A 15,962-nucleotide genomic window follows, 5' to 3' on the forward strand; every position below is an offset into this window, starting at 1 on the left:
TAGTAAGGTTGGTGTTAAAATATTTCCCCTTTCATTCTGGATTCAGAGAAATTGTTTTCAAAATCAGAGATTGGGTTTTAGTTTTGCCCTTTTTGTTGTCTTGCAAATAATCAACTTGCTCTATTTCTAATCCTTGGATAAAATTAACCACCTACGCAACCAATCTATCAAATATGGGAATGTGATTTATAAGATATATTCATTTTAACATAATTTCAGCATAACAAAAGAATACATGGAGACAAACTCAAAGTTCAAATTCCTGCAAGTTCAATCTGAAAAAATGTTTGTATTACTATTGTTATCTAAGCTAGGTACTATCAGTAAGACCTTAATATTGCTTACTGTATATTATTTGGTATTAAAGCTTTCATTCTTTCACATTTGTAAATGGCATTATGATTGTGCTTTTTAAAAAAGAGTCAATATCTTAGATGTACATACTACAGTATTTCTGATGAGATATTTTATATCTGACAGTTAATTTCCAATAATCTAGTGTAGTGGAGTGTGGGGTTATAAATGAACATAACCATATGGCGATATGGCGATATGGCCATATGGCGATAAATGTTGAATCCAGGTAATCAGTACATAGTAGCAGTTCAGTCACTAAGTCGTGTCCAACTCTTGTGACCGCATGGACTATAGCCTGCCAGGCTCCTCTGTCCATGGGATTCTCCAGGCAAGAATACTGGAGTGGATTGCCATTTCCTTCTGCAGGGAATCTTCCCAACCCACGAACTGAACCCGGGTCTCCTGCACTGCAGGCCGATTCTTTTCCAACTGAGCTACGATGGAAGCCCAGTACATAGCTCTGAGGGAATCAGTACACAGGGGCTCATTATTCCATTCTTTCTACTTTGTCTATGTTTGGAAATTTCCAAAACAAAAAATTTAAGAAAAAAGTTCAATATTTATGCAATTTTTGGAGAGTGCTGCTGTTCAAAAAAAAGGACACAGGATACCAGACAGTAAATTATTTTCTGTATTTCACTTGCTTTAGGTTCTCTTCTTTTTTTTTCCTTGAAAGGGTTCTGTGAAATTGTACATTTCAAGATGAATATAAAAAGTAGTATGTATTTATCCATAATTTCCTTTTAGTAGTTTCTGGGCGTCGCCTATATACTTCCAACTATAGCAATGAGAGAAAATAATTCCCCCTAATTTGGTCTTAACGCTCAACTGCTGTCACATTAATTGCTACCTTTGTGTAGCTGCTGCCTAGCAATACTACTAGACAAGACAGATATTTTAGAATCTAAATTTGAATATTAACTTAGCAAATTTTTCATTTCTCATTAATTTACTTTTTAAGGTGAAAAAATGTTAATTCTGTTATTGGCTTAGTTCTTTATTATAATCTGGGCACATTTCATCTTAGAGGAATCTCCAGAACTTTTACCCAACAATGTTCGAAAGATGGTTCCACAATACTTTAACATTTCTAGCTATCAATTATTTTTTATATCCCTAAATAAGGCACTCTTGCCACCCTTACCACCAACACCCCTCACCACCATGTGAAGAGATAACTTGAAGATGGCTATCTGCACACCGGAAAGAGCATTCTTCCCAAACAACTAAGCTGGCCCTTTGCTTTTGGATTTCTCAGCCTTCAAAAGTGTGAGAAATAAATTTCTATGCTTAAACCTCCCAATCTATGATAATCTGTTACTTGCAGCCTTAACTAAGACATGGAGTTTGGTGTTTTATAAGCCTAGATAGCAATTTTGTAAAGTAATAAAAGTTAAGCAAATGATTAAATTTAAGGACAGAACAGTTAAATACAGAGAGTTGAAACTATATTATCTAGCTCAAACCTTGGAGAAATGGGAGTGTAAATTTTAAAATGGTTATTTCCTGCTCTTGGTTCTTCAGTACTAGACAGTGTTCTTTCCTACTCTTAGTTAATAACATGCATATCTAAAATTAAGCCTCTTGTGTTGCCTTGGATTCTGTTACTTTAAATAGGCACCCACCAGATTATAATTTTTACTTGTTTGAAGATTGTTGGAGTCTGATATTAATTTCTTTCCTGCCAAAAAGTCACAATGAGCAAGCTGGAAGTCAGAGACAATTATTCAGGATAGTACAATTAAATTGGCTTTTCTCCCAGCATCTTTCTTGTTACCTTTAATTATTGTCGGAGTCTGAAGTTCAAGGAAATAGTCATAGAAGAATTCTTTTACAACAAGAGGGGGAAAGGGAGAGAGATTGTGAGAGGAAGAGTCCATAGTTTTCCTTAAACAGAAGCGGTACTTTCCACAATGTATTCTAAAAACTGTTATGTAATTAAAATTGCTCCCTGGAAATGACCGAGAGAGTTCTAAGCTTCGAGGATAACAGTTGCTTAGAAGCAACTAAGGTTAATAAACATCCTACAATTTCTTTCTAAGATTTCAAGGCTAATTCAATGATGTGGTTATGTCTAAATTGCCAAGCTTAAAATAATTGCCTCATGAATAGTCTTATTGATTATGAGTGAAAAACACAGAGGATCTGTGTTCTATTTTTAGTTTAAACATATGCTCTTTGTCGAAGAAGCCGAGGGATGCATTTAGTCAACTTTCTGAAAGAGTAAACTGTGATGTGTGGATGTGAGGAGAGAGAAAACAGTTCCTAACCTCCATAAGCTCTCAGCTACACAAGTTGGAAGAAAAAGATTTATATATATGAATTAATTAATATTGCAAGAATAAATTATGTAGGACTAATTACAAATGCCTCTGAATTCAGAGTGGGAGAAAGTAGATGAGTGAGAGTTTTGTGATTTAGAGAAGGTATTCGAAATTGTATACGAAGTCTGAAACTGAGAACTCAGGTTTAAATTCCAGCATGTGGTAAGAGTCTAAAAATGGTGGATCCAAAATACACCCAAATCAACATTGGTAGTTTTATTTAGTTGGCTTTTCAATTTGGTGGTTTCAACCATGAAATTTGTAGTTGAAACTGAGGAAGATTACACATTTATAACATGAAATCGAGTTCATTACTGAATAGCCAAATTAAACAGTTTTGATTGAAAATTATGCATACATAAACATTGTACCCTGCTAGATTTCAACATTTATAGTTACTTGTATTCTTAAGACTATTTTGGATCTCCTTATGTGCAACACTGTAAATCTGTAGGACTCTTTGACATATCACTAGAACACTGCCTGGCATACAGTAGGCACACGGTAAGACTTCTTGAGGACTTCCCTGGTAGTCTAGGGATTGGGAATCTGCCTGCTAATGCAAGGGACATGGGTTTGCTCCCTGCTCCGGGAAGATTTCACATGCCTTGGGATAACTGAGCTCGTGTGCCACAGCTACTGAATCCACATGCCCTGGAGCCTGGGCTCTGAAACAAGAGAAGCTATCGCAGTGAGAAGCCTGTGCATTCAACTAGAGAAAACCCGCATGCAGCAATGCAGCAATGAAGACCCAGAGCAACCAAAAAGAAATAAAATTATTTTAAAAATTGTCAATTCATTCTCCATTATGCATGCATGTGTATATATGCATATATTCAATATTACTTTATCTATAGTCATTCGAATTACCCTTAAGGATAAGTCAGTAAAATAGCTACAAGTGTGAGTTATGTTTATGAGAATGACTATGATTCACAATGTTGATAATCTTCTCACAGAAAAATACACATACACACTTAAAAAGAAAGATTTTGAATTACAAAAAGCAATAGATGCCTGTTGTACAATTTTTAATGATAAATTTAATATTCAGAGATATGAAAAATAAAAAGTGGATGCTTTTCATATTTTTTAAGCACAAACATATGTATAGTTTATTTTTAACACAGAATCATACTACATATTTTCTTTCTTAATTTTCCATTCAACCATATAGTGAATTTTTTTTCCACCAATGCAACTTCTTTCTTTGCATTACACCACATAAATATACTATAATTTATATAACCATTTCCTCTTGGTAGAAATAAGATTGTCTCCATTTTTTTTATATCATAAACAATGTTTCAGGTAATATCATTGCACACAGTATCCTTTACTTGTGTGTTTTTGTAGGAGAGGTTCTGAGAAGCAGAACTGTTGAACCAAAAGGTAGGAGTGTTCTAAACTTTGATGGAAGATCTGTATTTTAATCACTACTCATATTCTCAATCTTGGCTTTGTGACAAGGAATCCATCCAACCAAAGAAACTATCAATTTCTTCCTCACGCTATGGACCCTGATTCTCAGTGGGGAGCCTGCCCTAGCTGCCTGAGATTCTAGTGGCTTACTGTTACCTCCTTGAAAAGAGATAAGCCTGGGCTGTTTTTTCCTCCAGAATATGGACTTACATATTCTTTCCTTTTAGGTTTAAAATATGTATTTTTTTTTTTAACTGGGAAGGATCTTACAGACCAATCCCCTTATTTGGGGGGCATACTTTTAGTTGCAAGTAAAAGAAAAATAATTCAAACTGGCTGAAACACCAAAAGGAATGTATTGGCTCACATTAACTGACAAATTTCAGATACTGAGCTGGCTTCTTGTGTGATTTGACCCAGAGTTCACGATACAATCTGCTTTTCAGAGTTTCTCTACTCTTTGCACTGACCTGTATGATGGCTTCATCCTTGGTCTGGCTTTCCCCCATAGGGCTACCAGCAATTCTGTATTCTTCCTTACTGACATCCAAGATGAGAAAATGGTGCTCCTTCCTCTGTCAAACAAAGGTTCCAAACCTCACACTAAATAGACCAGCTTAGACAATAGACAATTGTACATCTCCAAATCATTAACCCTTGAAAAGGTCATAGGTTCACAAAGCCTACCCCTAGAGTTAGTGGTAAGGCCAATCCCACCCAAACAACATCCAGGCTACACAATGAAGGGAGGGGAATGGCTTCTGATTAAACAAACACTCCTTAGGGAGGAACTTCCTTTCCTCTTGCCTCCTGTTTCCATAAGGAGGGACTTTTACTACTGTAACACTCATGGCCCCTCCTTTACCCGTTGCTTACTGTTCTCGTGGGTGATGGATAGCAAAGGCTGTTCATGGTCCTCATTTCTCTAATGGAAGAAGCTAATCTAATTAAATGTTGCAAGCACTGAAGATTCGGCTGTTTTCTTTCCTCCTGGAACTTACATGGGATGGCAATACTAGGTTAAATGTAGTTGCTCTGCAATCTCATATGTTCCCTTCTGTGTGCTGTGTCAGGGTATGGCCTGGAGGAAGATTTCTGAACACAAAATGCAATCTATCAACAATTGAGGAAATAAATGTATGATATTTCAAATATAGTTTGCTATTGATTCAAGAAACAATATGACAGATAAGGTACACTTTCAAGACAGATAAGGTACACTTAGTTTCTACAGGTTTGTGTCTTTATAATTATATAGAGATCTTGAGGGCTTTCTAGGTGGTGCTAGCAGTAAAGAATCTGCTTCCCAATGTGGGGAGATGTTAAGAGACTCGGGTTTGATCCTTGGGTTGGGAAGATCCCCTGGAGGACGGCATGGCAACCCATTCCAGTATTCTTGCCTAGAGAATCCCATGGACAGAGAAGCCTTGCAGCCTGCAGTCCCCAGGACTGTACACAGTTGGACACGACTGAAGTGACTTAGCATGCATGCACGCAGAGATCTTTAAAACATACAGAAATACAGGTTCTCTTCATATGTTTTGAATCAGGGGCTGAGTGGATGTATAGACAAGTCTTTATACTTTTTAGCCCGGGGTAGCCTGAAGGTTTGCCCAATTCTTCCTGTCAACATTCTCCAGGCCAAATTGCACTTAAATATGTGCTCTTTTGGCTGCAAGTGGCAGAAGCCCAACTTAAATTACCTTAGGCAAAAAAAAAGTCAAATTCACAATAACGATAGAGGATGTTTGCTCCATTTGTCTTCTCTGTCCTGGACGTCAGTCTCATTCTTCTCTCTCTCTGCAGACTATTTTTCTTCACACAACAGAAACATGCCCACTGGTATCTCCTGAGGATTTCCGCTTACAACACTGGCCATCTGCAGAGAGACCACCTCAACTCTCTGGGCCCAAAGTCCAAGACCAATGGGAATCGCTTATTGGCCCAGCTTGAGCCATAAGCCTTCTTCTAGACCAATCAATTCTTCTGAGAGGAGTGTGTGTGTGCGTGTGTGTGTGTGTGCGCACACACGTGTGCACATGTGTGTGATGTTGTATAATATCATTGTAGCTTCTGAGAGAGCAATTTGGTTGGAATGAAAGGAAGGAGGTTCTCAGAAGGAGGCAGTCCTGAGAAAACAATTACACATAAATCTACTAAAGTATTATTGGAAAAAAAGAGAAAGAACAGGACTAGATGATGAAAAGGAACTAATGTTGGGTATTTTATGTGAGGTAAAGGGAGAAAAGAAGGTCTAGATATTTCATTGAGAAAGTAAGGAAACGTTTATGCGAAACTTTAGATAGGACAGACATACTCAAAATGCTGACTAATCTTGTGCTTTATTTACTTTCAAATACTTCAGTAAAATGGAGGAGGAAATGGCAACCCTCTCCAGTTTTCTTGCCTGGAGAATCCCATGGACAGAGAAGCTTGGTGGGCTATTGTCCACAGGGTCACAAAGAGTTGGATACAACTGATCGACTAAGCACCCACGCACTTCAGTAAAGAAAAAACAATTAAATGGCAAAATGTTAATATTCAAACCAGGTGATGGGAGAATAGTCAAATTCATGGAATCACAAAGTACCCTGGTAGATGGTAGGGGAGGAGGTTGGGATAGGCGAGGGAGAATGGGTAGTTGGTGTTCAATGGGGACAGAGTTTCAATTTAGGAAGATGAAAAATTCAGGAGGATGATGGTACAACAATGTGAATGTATTTAGTGCCCCTGAACTATACTGTTAAATATGGTTAAAATAGTATATTTTATATAATGTGACTTTACCATAACAAAAAATTTTTAAAGACTAAGTGATGGGTATACTGCTGCTGCTGCTGCTGCTGCTGCTAAGTCACTCCAGTCGTGTCCGACAGGTGTCCATTATTCTAGTCTTTCTGTATGCTTGAAAAATGTTCATCACAAAAGAAAAAATAATCAACTTCTGAAGTGAACCTAAGATGAGAAGTCATAAGCAGCACAGAGGGGAAAGATTAGTCAACTCAGGTAGAGAGATTTCATAGACTTACAGACATCAGAGGGCTTTCCAGGTGGCTCAGTGGTAAAGAATTGGCCTGCCAATGCAAGAGACTCAGGAGACACAGGTTCAACCCCTGGGTCTGGAAGATCCCCTGGAGAAGGGAATGGCAACCCATTCCAGTTTTCTTGCTTGGACAGTTCCATGGACAGAGGAGCCTGGGGGACTACAGTCCATGGGGTTGCAAAGAGTCAGACATGACTGAGTGTGTGTGCACACATACACACAGACATCAGAGCTGGGAAGGCCTTAGATAGTCTACAATCCAGTCTTTGGTTTTGTTCCCAGTTCCACCACTGACAGTGTGTGTTTGGGTAAGTCACAAAAATCCAGTGGAACTTAAGACATTTCTATTTGTAAAATGAGGGAGCTAGCTTTGCTGATTTCAAATATTCTGTGTTAAACTCATTCAAAGCTAGCTAAGCCGAGCTCTCAGGTATCAGCAAAACCAAGAAAGTGAGTCACCCTTACTGCCTGGCATTCAAGGCTCTTCATGCTCTGGCTCCAACTGAATTTCTGTCCTCTATACACTTTTATACCCCAGTCATTTCTTCTGTGCCTGGATGTTCCCTCCCAGTTCTACCTCCTATTTCTTTTATGAGATCATCTCATATATGACCACGTTTGTGGTGTCATATTGGATTCCTTAATAAGATCTGACTTCTGTTCACTATATCACACATATTTATAGAACGTTTAATGTGGAATACACAATATTTTACATTTTACTATTTCTAATGGTATTTTAATTAGTTTTGAAAAATATTTTCCTCCTTGTTGTTGTTCCATTGCTCAGTTGTGTCTCTTTGCAACCCCATGGACTGCAGCATGCCAGGCTTCTCTGTCCTGCAACATCTCCTGGAGCTTGCTCAAAACTTATGTCCCTCGAGTCCGTGATGCCATCCAACCATCTCATCCTCTGTCATTCCCTTCTCCTCCTGCCTTCAACCTCTCTTAGCATCAAGGTCTTTTCTAATGAGTCAGCTCTTCGCATCAGGTGGCCAAATATTGGAGTTTCAACTTTAGCATCAGTCCTTCCAATGAATATCCAGGATTGATTTCCTTTAGGATTGACTGGTTTGATCTCCTTGCAGTCCAAGGGACTCTCAAGAATCTTCTCCAACACCACGTTCAAAAGCATCAATTCTTCAGCACTCAGCCCTCTTTATGGTCCAACTCTCAGATGCATACATGACTACTGGAAAAACCATAGCTTTGACTAGACGGACCTTTGGCAGCAAAGTAATGTCTCTGCTTTTCAATATGCTGTCTAGGTTGGTCATAGCTTTTCTTCCAAGGAGCAAGCATCTTTTAATTTCATGGCTGCAGTCACCATCTGCAGTGATTTTGGAGCCCAAGAAAATAAAGTCTGTCACTGTTTCCATTGTTTCCCTGTCTATTTGCCATGAAGTTTACCCATCTATTTTCTTTCCTGCTAGACTATAAACTCATGAGGAAAAGGGACTGTGTCTTATTTAGTTTCATATTCTCAGATCATTAGCATAATGACTTAGACAAAAGATTTTTTTATAATCTTAGACCCATCGTTTAAGGTGGAAACAGATTTATGTAAAACTGTGAGTTGGCTGTTTAGCTTCCAAACTCTTTTTTTTTTCTTTGGTTGCATTGGATCTTCGTTGCAGTATGAGGGCATTCTCTAGTTGTACCTTGCTTGGGACTTCTGGTTACAGTGGTTGGGCTTCTTGTGTTGTGGAACACAGGCTCCAGCTTGCATGGGCTCAATAATTGCAGAATACAGGCTAACTTACCCTGAGGCATGGGGTATCTTAGTTCCCAACCAGGGATCAAACCCGTGTCCCTTCATTGGAATGTGGATTCTCAACCTTTGGATCACCAGGGAAGTTCTACCACCAAACTCTTATTGGCATAAACTAATGCTTTTTCTGAAACTAATGATGAGGGAATATGATTATTGATTTTCCAAATAATTTTTAATAGTGGTAAGATTTTCCCAGAAACCTTTTTAATTAGCAGAAGAAAACATTGCTCAAAAAAATTCTGCCACAAAAGAGAATCTTTTGTTGGAATTGTGATTATTTGGCATGTTTTGTGCTATGGGATTGTTGCCTCCACTGTAGGTTTCCAGGTGGGCAGGATATGTACCAGGAACAGCAGCAGAATGGAAGGCAATGCTGTTAAGTATTTGAGCAATGATCTCTAAAGGACTCCCTGGTAAAACCTTTAATGGAGGGGATGACTTATGTGTGGAGAGGTTCAGCCATGCCAGGGTTTGCTGCCTGCAGGAGGCACAGGAATGAGGAATTAACTGATTACTGCTAACTTGGCATAACATATGGTGACTCTGACTACTAGTAAAACGTGGTCTAAGGAATGTGTAGGGCTCTGAGTAGTTTCTTTACCAATCCTGTCTCTCTTGGTTATGAATATGTGTAGATGACATGGTGGAAAGGAAGAATGGTACCAACAACAGTTATCTTAGCATGGGAATAGAGATATGATCTCTCCCCTTCTCAACACAGTTTAAATACCTTGTAAGATTTAAGTCATTTTACAAGCAACTTCTGCAGCTCAATTCCAGAAAAATAAATGACCCAATCAAAAAATGGGCCAATGAACTAAACAGACATTTCTCCAAAGAAGACATACAGATGGCTAACAAACACATGAAAAGATGCTCAACATCACTCATTATCAGAGAAATGCAAATCAAAACCACAATGAGGTATCATTTCATGCCAGTCAGAATGGCTGTGATCCAAAGTCTACAAGCAATAAATGCTGGCGAGGGTGTGGAAAAAACGGAACGCTTTTACACTGTTGGTGGGAAGGCAAAGTAGTACAGCCACTATGGAGAACAGTGTGGAGATTCCTTTAAAAACTGAAGATAGAACTGCCGTACAACCCAGCAATCCCACTGCTGGGCATACACACTGAGGAAACCAGAATTGAAAGAGACACGTGTACTCCAATGTTCATCGCAGCACTGTTTATAATAGCCAGGACACGGAAGCAACCTAGATGTCCATCAGCAGATGAATGGATAAGAAAGCTGTGATACATATACACAATGGAGTATTACTCAGCCATTAAAAAGAATACATTTGAATCAGTTCTAATGAGGTGGATGAAACTGGAGCCTATTATACAGAGAGAAGTAAGCCAGAAAGAAAAACACTAATACTAACGCTAGTATACTAATGTATACTAACGCATATATATGGAATTTAGAAAGATGGTAATGATAACCCTGTATGCGAGACAGCAAAAGAGACACAGATGTATAGAACAGTCTTTTGGACTCTGTGGGAGAGGGCGAGGGCAGGATGATATGGGAGAATGGCATTGAAACATGTATATTATCACATGTGAAATGAATCGCCAGTCCAGGTTTGATGCATGATACAGGGTGCTCGGGGCTGGTGTACTGGGATGACCCAGAGGGATGCGATGGGGAGGGAAGAGGGAGCGGGGTTCAGGATGGGGAACACATGTACCCTCATGGAGGATTCATGTCAATGTATGGCAAAACCAATACCATATTGTAAAGTAAAAAAATAATAATAATAAATTTAAATAAATAAATAAATATGTCCTTTAAAAAAAGATTTAAGTCATTTTATTCACTTAGCTAATTTATTTCTGTGTCATCATTTTAGAGGAAAACATATGTGCATTGATGTATAGTTAATTCTTTTTCTTTTTTTTGCTGAGATCTTCATCATGCAGGATCTTCTGTTGTCTTAGACTCTCTAGCTGTGGCACACAGGCTTAGGTGCTCCAAGGCATGCGGGATCTTACTTCCCTGACCAGGACTTGAACCCGCTTCCTCCGCATTGCACAGCGAACTCTTAAATACTGTACCACTAGGGAAGTCTCTCTTGGTTATTCTTTCAGCTTTGTTTTATTGCAGCTTAATGCAGAATATACCACAGTGTTGTTCTGAAGTGATAATTAGGAACATACCCAGGTATTTTCAAATTAGAGTTTTAACCTTGTAACGTGTGATAATTCTATTGAAAGCTTTAGGCAAGATTTTAGCCACAACTAAAAGATCCCACATAACACAGCTAAGATCCAGCACAGCCAAATAAAACATTTTTTTAAGTCAGTTACTTTTCAAATCAACAAAAGTACCATATTCCTTGGCTAGTTCAAACAGTGAATTAGTTTTCTATTGTCCTTTGTTAATCTAGAATCAAACAAACATTCTGTAAGGATCTACCAGCAAAGATAGGAGAAACACATGCACATCCTGTCATTCTCTCCCCTCATTAGTGAAATTGTTTTACATATTTCAGTTCTGTCTATATGAGAAAAAGCAATCATTTCATAATAGCAAATTAGCATATGTTCATAAATAAGTCACAGATAGAATTTCTGTATTTTCCTAGTAGCATCAACAACTTGTTACTACCGATATAACCACCCTTCTTTCATTCATTTAATAAACATGAATTGAGGGGCTAGGTGGACCAGGGTTCTGCTAGACACTAAAATAGAAACAGGCTGAACCTAGCAGGATCCTGACTCCTGCTCTGTGGAGCTTACAATCCAGTTGAGCAGACAGACATAGGAAAGGTCATTGTAAGTGTTTTGAAGGAAAAGTACAGGGTGCAGTAGGAGCTAAAGGTGCATTACCCAGGCTGTGGCTCATTCTGATTTTTTTATTCTTCTTACACTTCAAACCTGAGGAGAAAGTGAGGGTACAAGCTACAGTACCTGATGGTATGCGCGTATGTGCTCCATGGACTGCAGCACATCAGGCTCTTCCAATGAGATTTTCCAGGCAAGAATACTGGAGTGGGTTGCTATTTCCTTCTCTAAGGGATCTTCCCACCCCAGGGATGGAGCTTTTGTCTCTGGGGTCTCCTGCACTGGCAGGCAGGTTCTCTACCACTGAGCCACCTGAGTGAGTGAGTGTTCAGTCGCTCAGTCGACTCCAACTCTTTGCAACCTGATGAACTGTAGCCCGCCAGGCTCCTCTGTTCATGGGATTCTCCAGGCAAGACTACAGAGTGGGTTGCTGTGCCCCTCCCCAAGGGATCTTCCAGACTCAAGGATCAAACCCCTGTCCTTTAGTCTCCTACACTGGCTGGTGGGCTCTTTACCCCTAGCGGCACCTGGGAAGCCCACTGAAGTTCCATACATATCTTCCAGGGAGGACATTTTCCAGTCAAATAATTGAGGTTTGGTCTCTCAGTCCATCTCCCTGGAATATTTGCTAGAATGTCTACCGGAAATGTCACGATGCATACCCACACGCTCCCCCCACCCCACCCCGTACCTTATACCCAAATCCCTAAAAAAGAGTACCGAAGTGGTATGGAAGGAATGACCATGTGGAGATAGTATGGATTTAGTTTTTCACTTTTCAAGGGAGTAAGAGTAGATCTGTGATGTCGTTGTGAAGAGTGGAGAGTCAGAGGAAAGAGCAGGGTAAGAAAGCCTTAGCCTTGTGAAGAGAAGAGTTCAAGGTTTAATTTCTTTTGCCTTATCAGCCGCCGATTGTACCTGCTGGAAGAGCAGATATGTTCAAATGAGTTACAGAGCTGGGGAACTGCAGCGCCTTGACACTGGAAGCGTCATTACACTGACCTGGAAAATGTCAGGATAAATTACGGAATGGGTCGGCTAGGGGAAGTTGGTAATTGTGGTCATTTTAGAAGTCTTGGAAAAGGAAATGGCAACCCACTCCAGTGTTCTTGGTGGGCTGCCGTCTATGGGGTCGCACAGAGTCGGACACGACTGAAGTGACTTAGCAGTAGCAGTAGAAGTCTTAAAGCTTTGTGGATATTGAGTGGGTTTTTTGTTTTCTTTGTGCCATTGAGTAGGCACCAGTTCGGTGAGGAAGGATGGCTTGTGAGCAGGGTTGGGCGCTGGTGGAAGAATTCAAGGACTACGATCTTAAGATGGACATCCGCACTTGTCAGTTTAAAATATGTTGACGGTCCAGATCGTTGTGGGAAATGATTTCGGAGCAGCCGTTAACCTTTCCCCAAGCTGCATGTCTTTTTTAAAAATTCAGGATAGGAAGCATTTCCTCTGCGGCTTTGCCTCTTGTTGGCAGCCGGAGGCGCGTGTGTGGGGTCGCCCTTGTGCCGCAGCCCCGGCCGCCGGGCTGGCACGAATCCCGCCAGCATCCGGTGCTCCCTTCCGAGCCCGCTGGACGCGCGCGCACGTACCGCCGAAACGCGCGCTCCCGCCCCTCGCGAGCGCGCCCTCCCCTCCGCGCCCCCGCCCTCCCCGCGCTCCCACCGCCAGAGCGCCGCTCAGCTGACCGGCGGGCGCCAGACGGCGAGGCTCCCAGCTCGCGAGCGCAGCTGCGGCGACGCGGGCCTCTCACGGCGACACTCCCCCCGCTCGCCCCTCCCCCGCCGGGCACCGGGAGCGGGACCGACCGGGCACGAGCTCGAGGCCGCTTCCCCGGCGCCGAGCGAGGAGCGAGGCTGCGCTAACGAGCGGCGGCTGTGCGGCCATGGGCTCGCCCGGATCGCCCTAGGGCGGGCGCGCGGAGACCGAAGCCCGAGCGGCAGCCTCAGCAGCGAGTCCTCTCAGGCGACGGCGGCGACAGGAGCGGCGCGGCCGGGATGAGCGGGAGCGGCGCGGCGCCCGGCCCGGCCTCGGGTTCCTCCCCGGCCGCCTGCCGCTTCGCGCACTACTTCGTGCTGTGCGGGATCGACGCGGACAGCGGGCTGGAGCCGGACGAGCTGGCGGGTAAGGCCGGGCTGCGGCAGCGCGGGGTCCCCTCAGGGACGCGGGGGACGCTGCGGGGACGCGCGGGAGGCGGGGTGCCGGCTCCAGACAAAGTCAGCTCCCGGCGGCGCTCGCTCGCTGGCCGGCCAGGCTCTCGGGCAGCGGTTTAATGACATTGTTATTTATTCCGCGTGCAGGGTGCTCTGCTGAGCCCGCGGGCGCCCGCAAGCCGGCCCCCTCGCCCGCAGCTGCCGGCGGAGGCGGCCGGTGAGTCACCGGGCGCGTTAACTCCCGGCCTCGTTGTGCTCCCGCCCCCCACCCTCAGCCCGGACCTCGAAGTTTCAGCCTCTGCACGTGACGCGGCGCCCCGACCCTTCGGGGAGGGGGCGTCGGGGGCCGCGGGGCGGGAGTCCACCCAGGCGGCGGCGGCCCGCGGGGCGGGCGCGGGGCGGGAGGCTGATTGGACTTCATCCTTGAGTGTTCGCGGTCTGCGCCGCCTCCGGCCTCGGGTTCTGCGCTGACGGTGGAGTCACCTTTTGGAATCCTGTCGATTTGGCAGTATCGCGGGGGGTGGCGAAGATCTTTGAACCTCGGGACTTAGGACGATGCTTTGTTGATACCGCCTATAGGGTTCCGAGTTTAAGGAGTTAGACATTTCCGCTCAGTTGGGTGCACCGAGTGTTGTTGCCTGGGTTTTCCCGGAGGGGCATCGTGCGTCCTCTTGACTCATTATTTGATGGCGCAGTGCGGGGCTGAGCTGGGGAGCAGCCGCTGGAAAGGGGGCTGTTAAAGGCTGGTGGTGGAGGGGGCAGGGGTGTGTGCGCAGTGTCAGGAGGAGCCTGGGGAGAAACGACTGATTTCATTTTTCACGCCTGTTTCTTTCTGCTTGCCTTCTTGGGTTCTGAATCTCGATTTTTTTTTTTTTTTTTAACGTGTGAGACAAGTGACATCTACCGCTTGAACTTTATCTGTCAGTGTTAAACACTTAGGTCATAGCCTTTCAGAACAGCTTTTTTGGACATAGCATTCTTGATTGCACCAGTGTGTGTGTGTGTGTGTGTGTGTGTTTCTTTTCCTTTTTTGGCGGGGAGGGGGGTGACTGTGAAGAATGTATTAAATAATAAACAGTAGTAAACAGAACTATTCAGCCTTTAGAACAATACCCACCAGCTCACCTCTTGGCTAAATGAATATCTTAAGTCAGTTTCACAGCAAAACATTTTCAACAAAAGCTATGTCTAATTTTACTTAAAAATTTTATTTGAAAAGAGAGATGAGTACCAGGCTATGTAAAATTATATATTCCTGTCGTTTCTTCATGTAGGTATTAAGAATGACTTTGTTAAGGGTTACGGAGTTAGAAAAAAGAAATGTTTGGAGAGATTCCTCTTTCAGGATTGGTGAAGGGGTTATTTTAGATTTCTAGAATCCCTTTCCCCCTAAACATTTCCCTAAACATTTATGACACTGAGTCACTTGGAGACCTTCTGTCAGTGGTTACTGATGACTGGAAAAAGCCTGTATTTTTTTCTTCATCAAGTCTGTATGCCTAGCAAAGCTAAAACAGCACCTGTAAGTGTGACCTGAGTCTCTTTGGGCATAGTGCAGATGGCTTTAACAAAACAGTAAAAAAAAATTTTAATGCATTCATTCAGTAAGTAGTTTTGAAAGCCTTTAGGTGTAGATTGTGTTCTAGGCACTGGGCTCAGCTGTAATCAAAGCAGTCAAAAAAATCACTGCCATCATAGAGTTTACATTGTAGTGTAAAGAAATAATAAACATATGTAGTTTTGTCAGAGGTTATTAAGTGCTGTGAGGAAAAATACATCTGGGAGATGAGAGTAGAGCAGTGCCAACAGAATGATGGAATTTGTAGGGTTGTAATGATTTTAAATAAGATGGTAAGGGAAGGCCTCGCTGATAAGATAATGTTTGAAAAGAACCCTAAAGGAGGTGAAGAAGCTGGCCATGGGGATTGTCTCAGGGAACAGCATTGTAGGCAGAGGAAACAGCATGTGCAAAGACCTGAGGTGGAAGACTTACTAGTTTTGTGGTAACAGCAAGGAGGCCAATACTGAGTAAGAAGGAGAGTAGTAGCTGTCATCACTGAGAAGAAGTTAGGGCTTCATAGACTGTTAGACTTATAG

At 42.5% G+C, this 15,962-nt stretch overlaps 1 protein-coding gene across 2 annotated transcripts in view; it reads left to right on the forward strand.

The window, feature by feature from the left end:
* Window positions 13,357-15,962, forward strand: part of DENND5B (DENN domain containing 5B) — a 218,973-nt gene continuing 216,367 nt past the window's right edge. For both annotated transcript variants that reach the window (XM_018048342.1, XM_018048343.1), the window contains exon 1: window positions 13,357-13,836. In XM_018048342.1, coding sequence (XP_017903831.1) covers window positions 13,710-13,836 — 127 coding nt within the window. In that variant the 5' untranslated portion in view covers window positions 13,357-13,709. The remainder of the gene's footprint in view (window positions 13,837-15,962) is intronic.

The sequence above is a fragment of the Capra hircus genome, chromosome 5, assembly GCF_001704415.2.
Source record: "Capra hircus breed San Clemente chromosome 5, ASM170441v1, whole genome shotgun sequence".
Taxonomy (NCBI): domain Eukaryota; kingdom Metazoa; phylum Chordata; class Mammalia; order Artiodactyla; family Bovidae; genus Capra; species Capra hircus.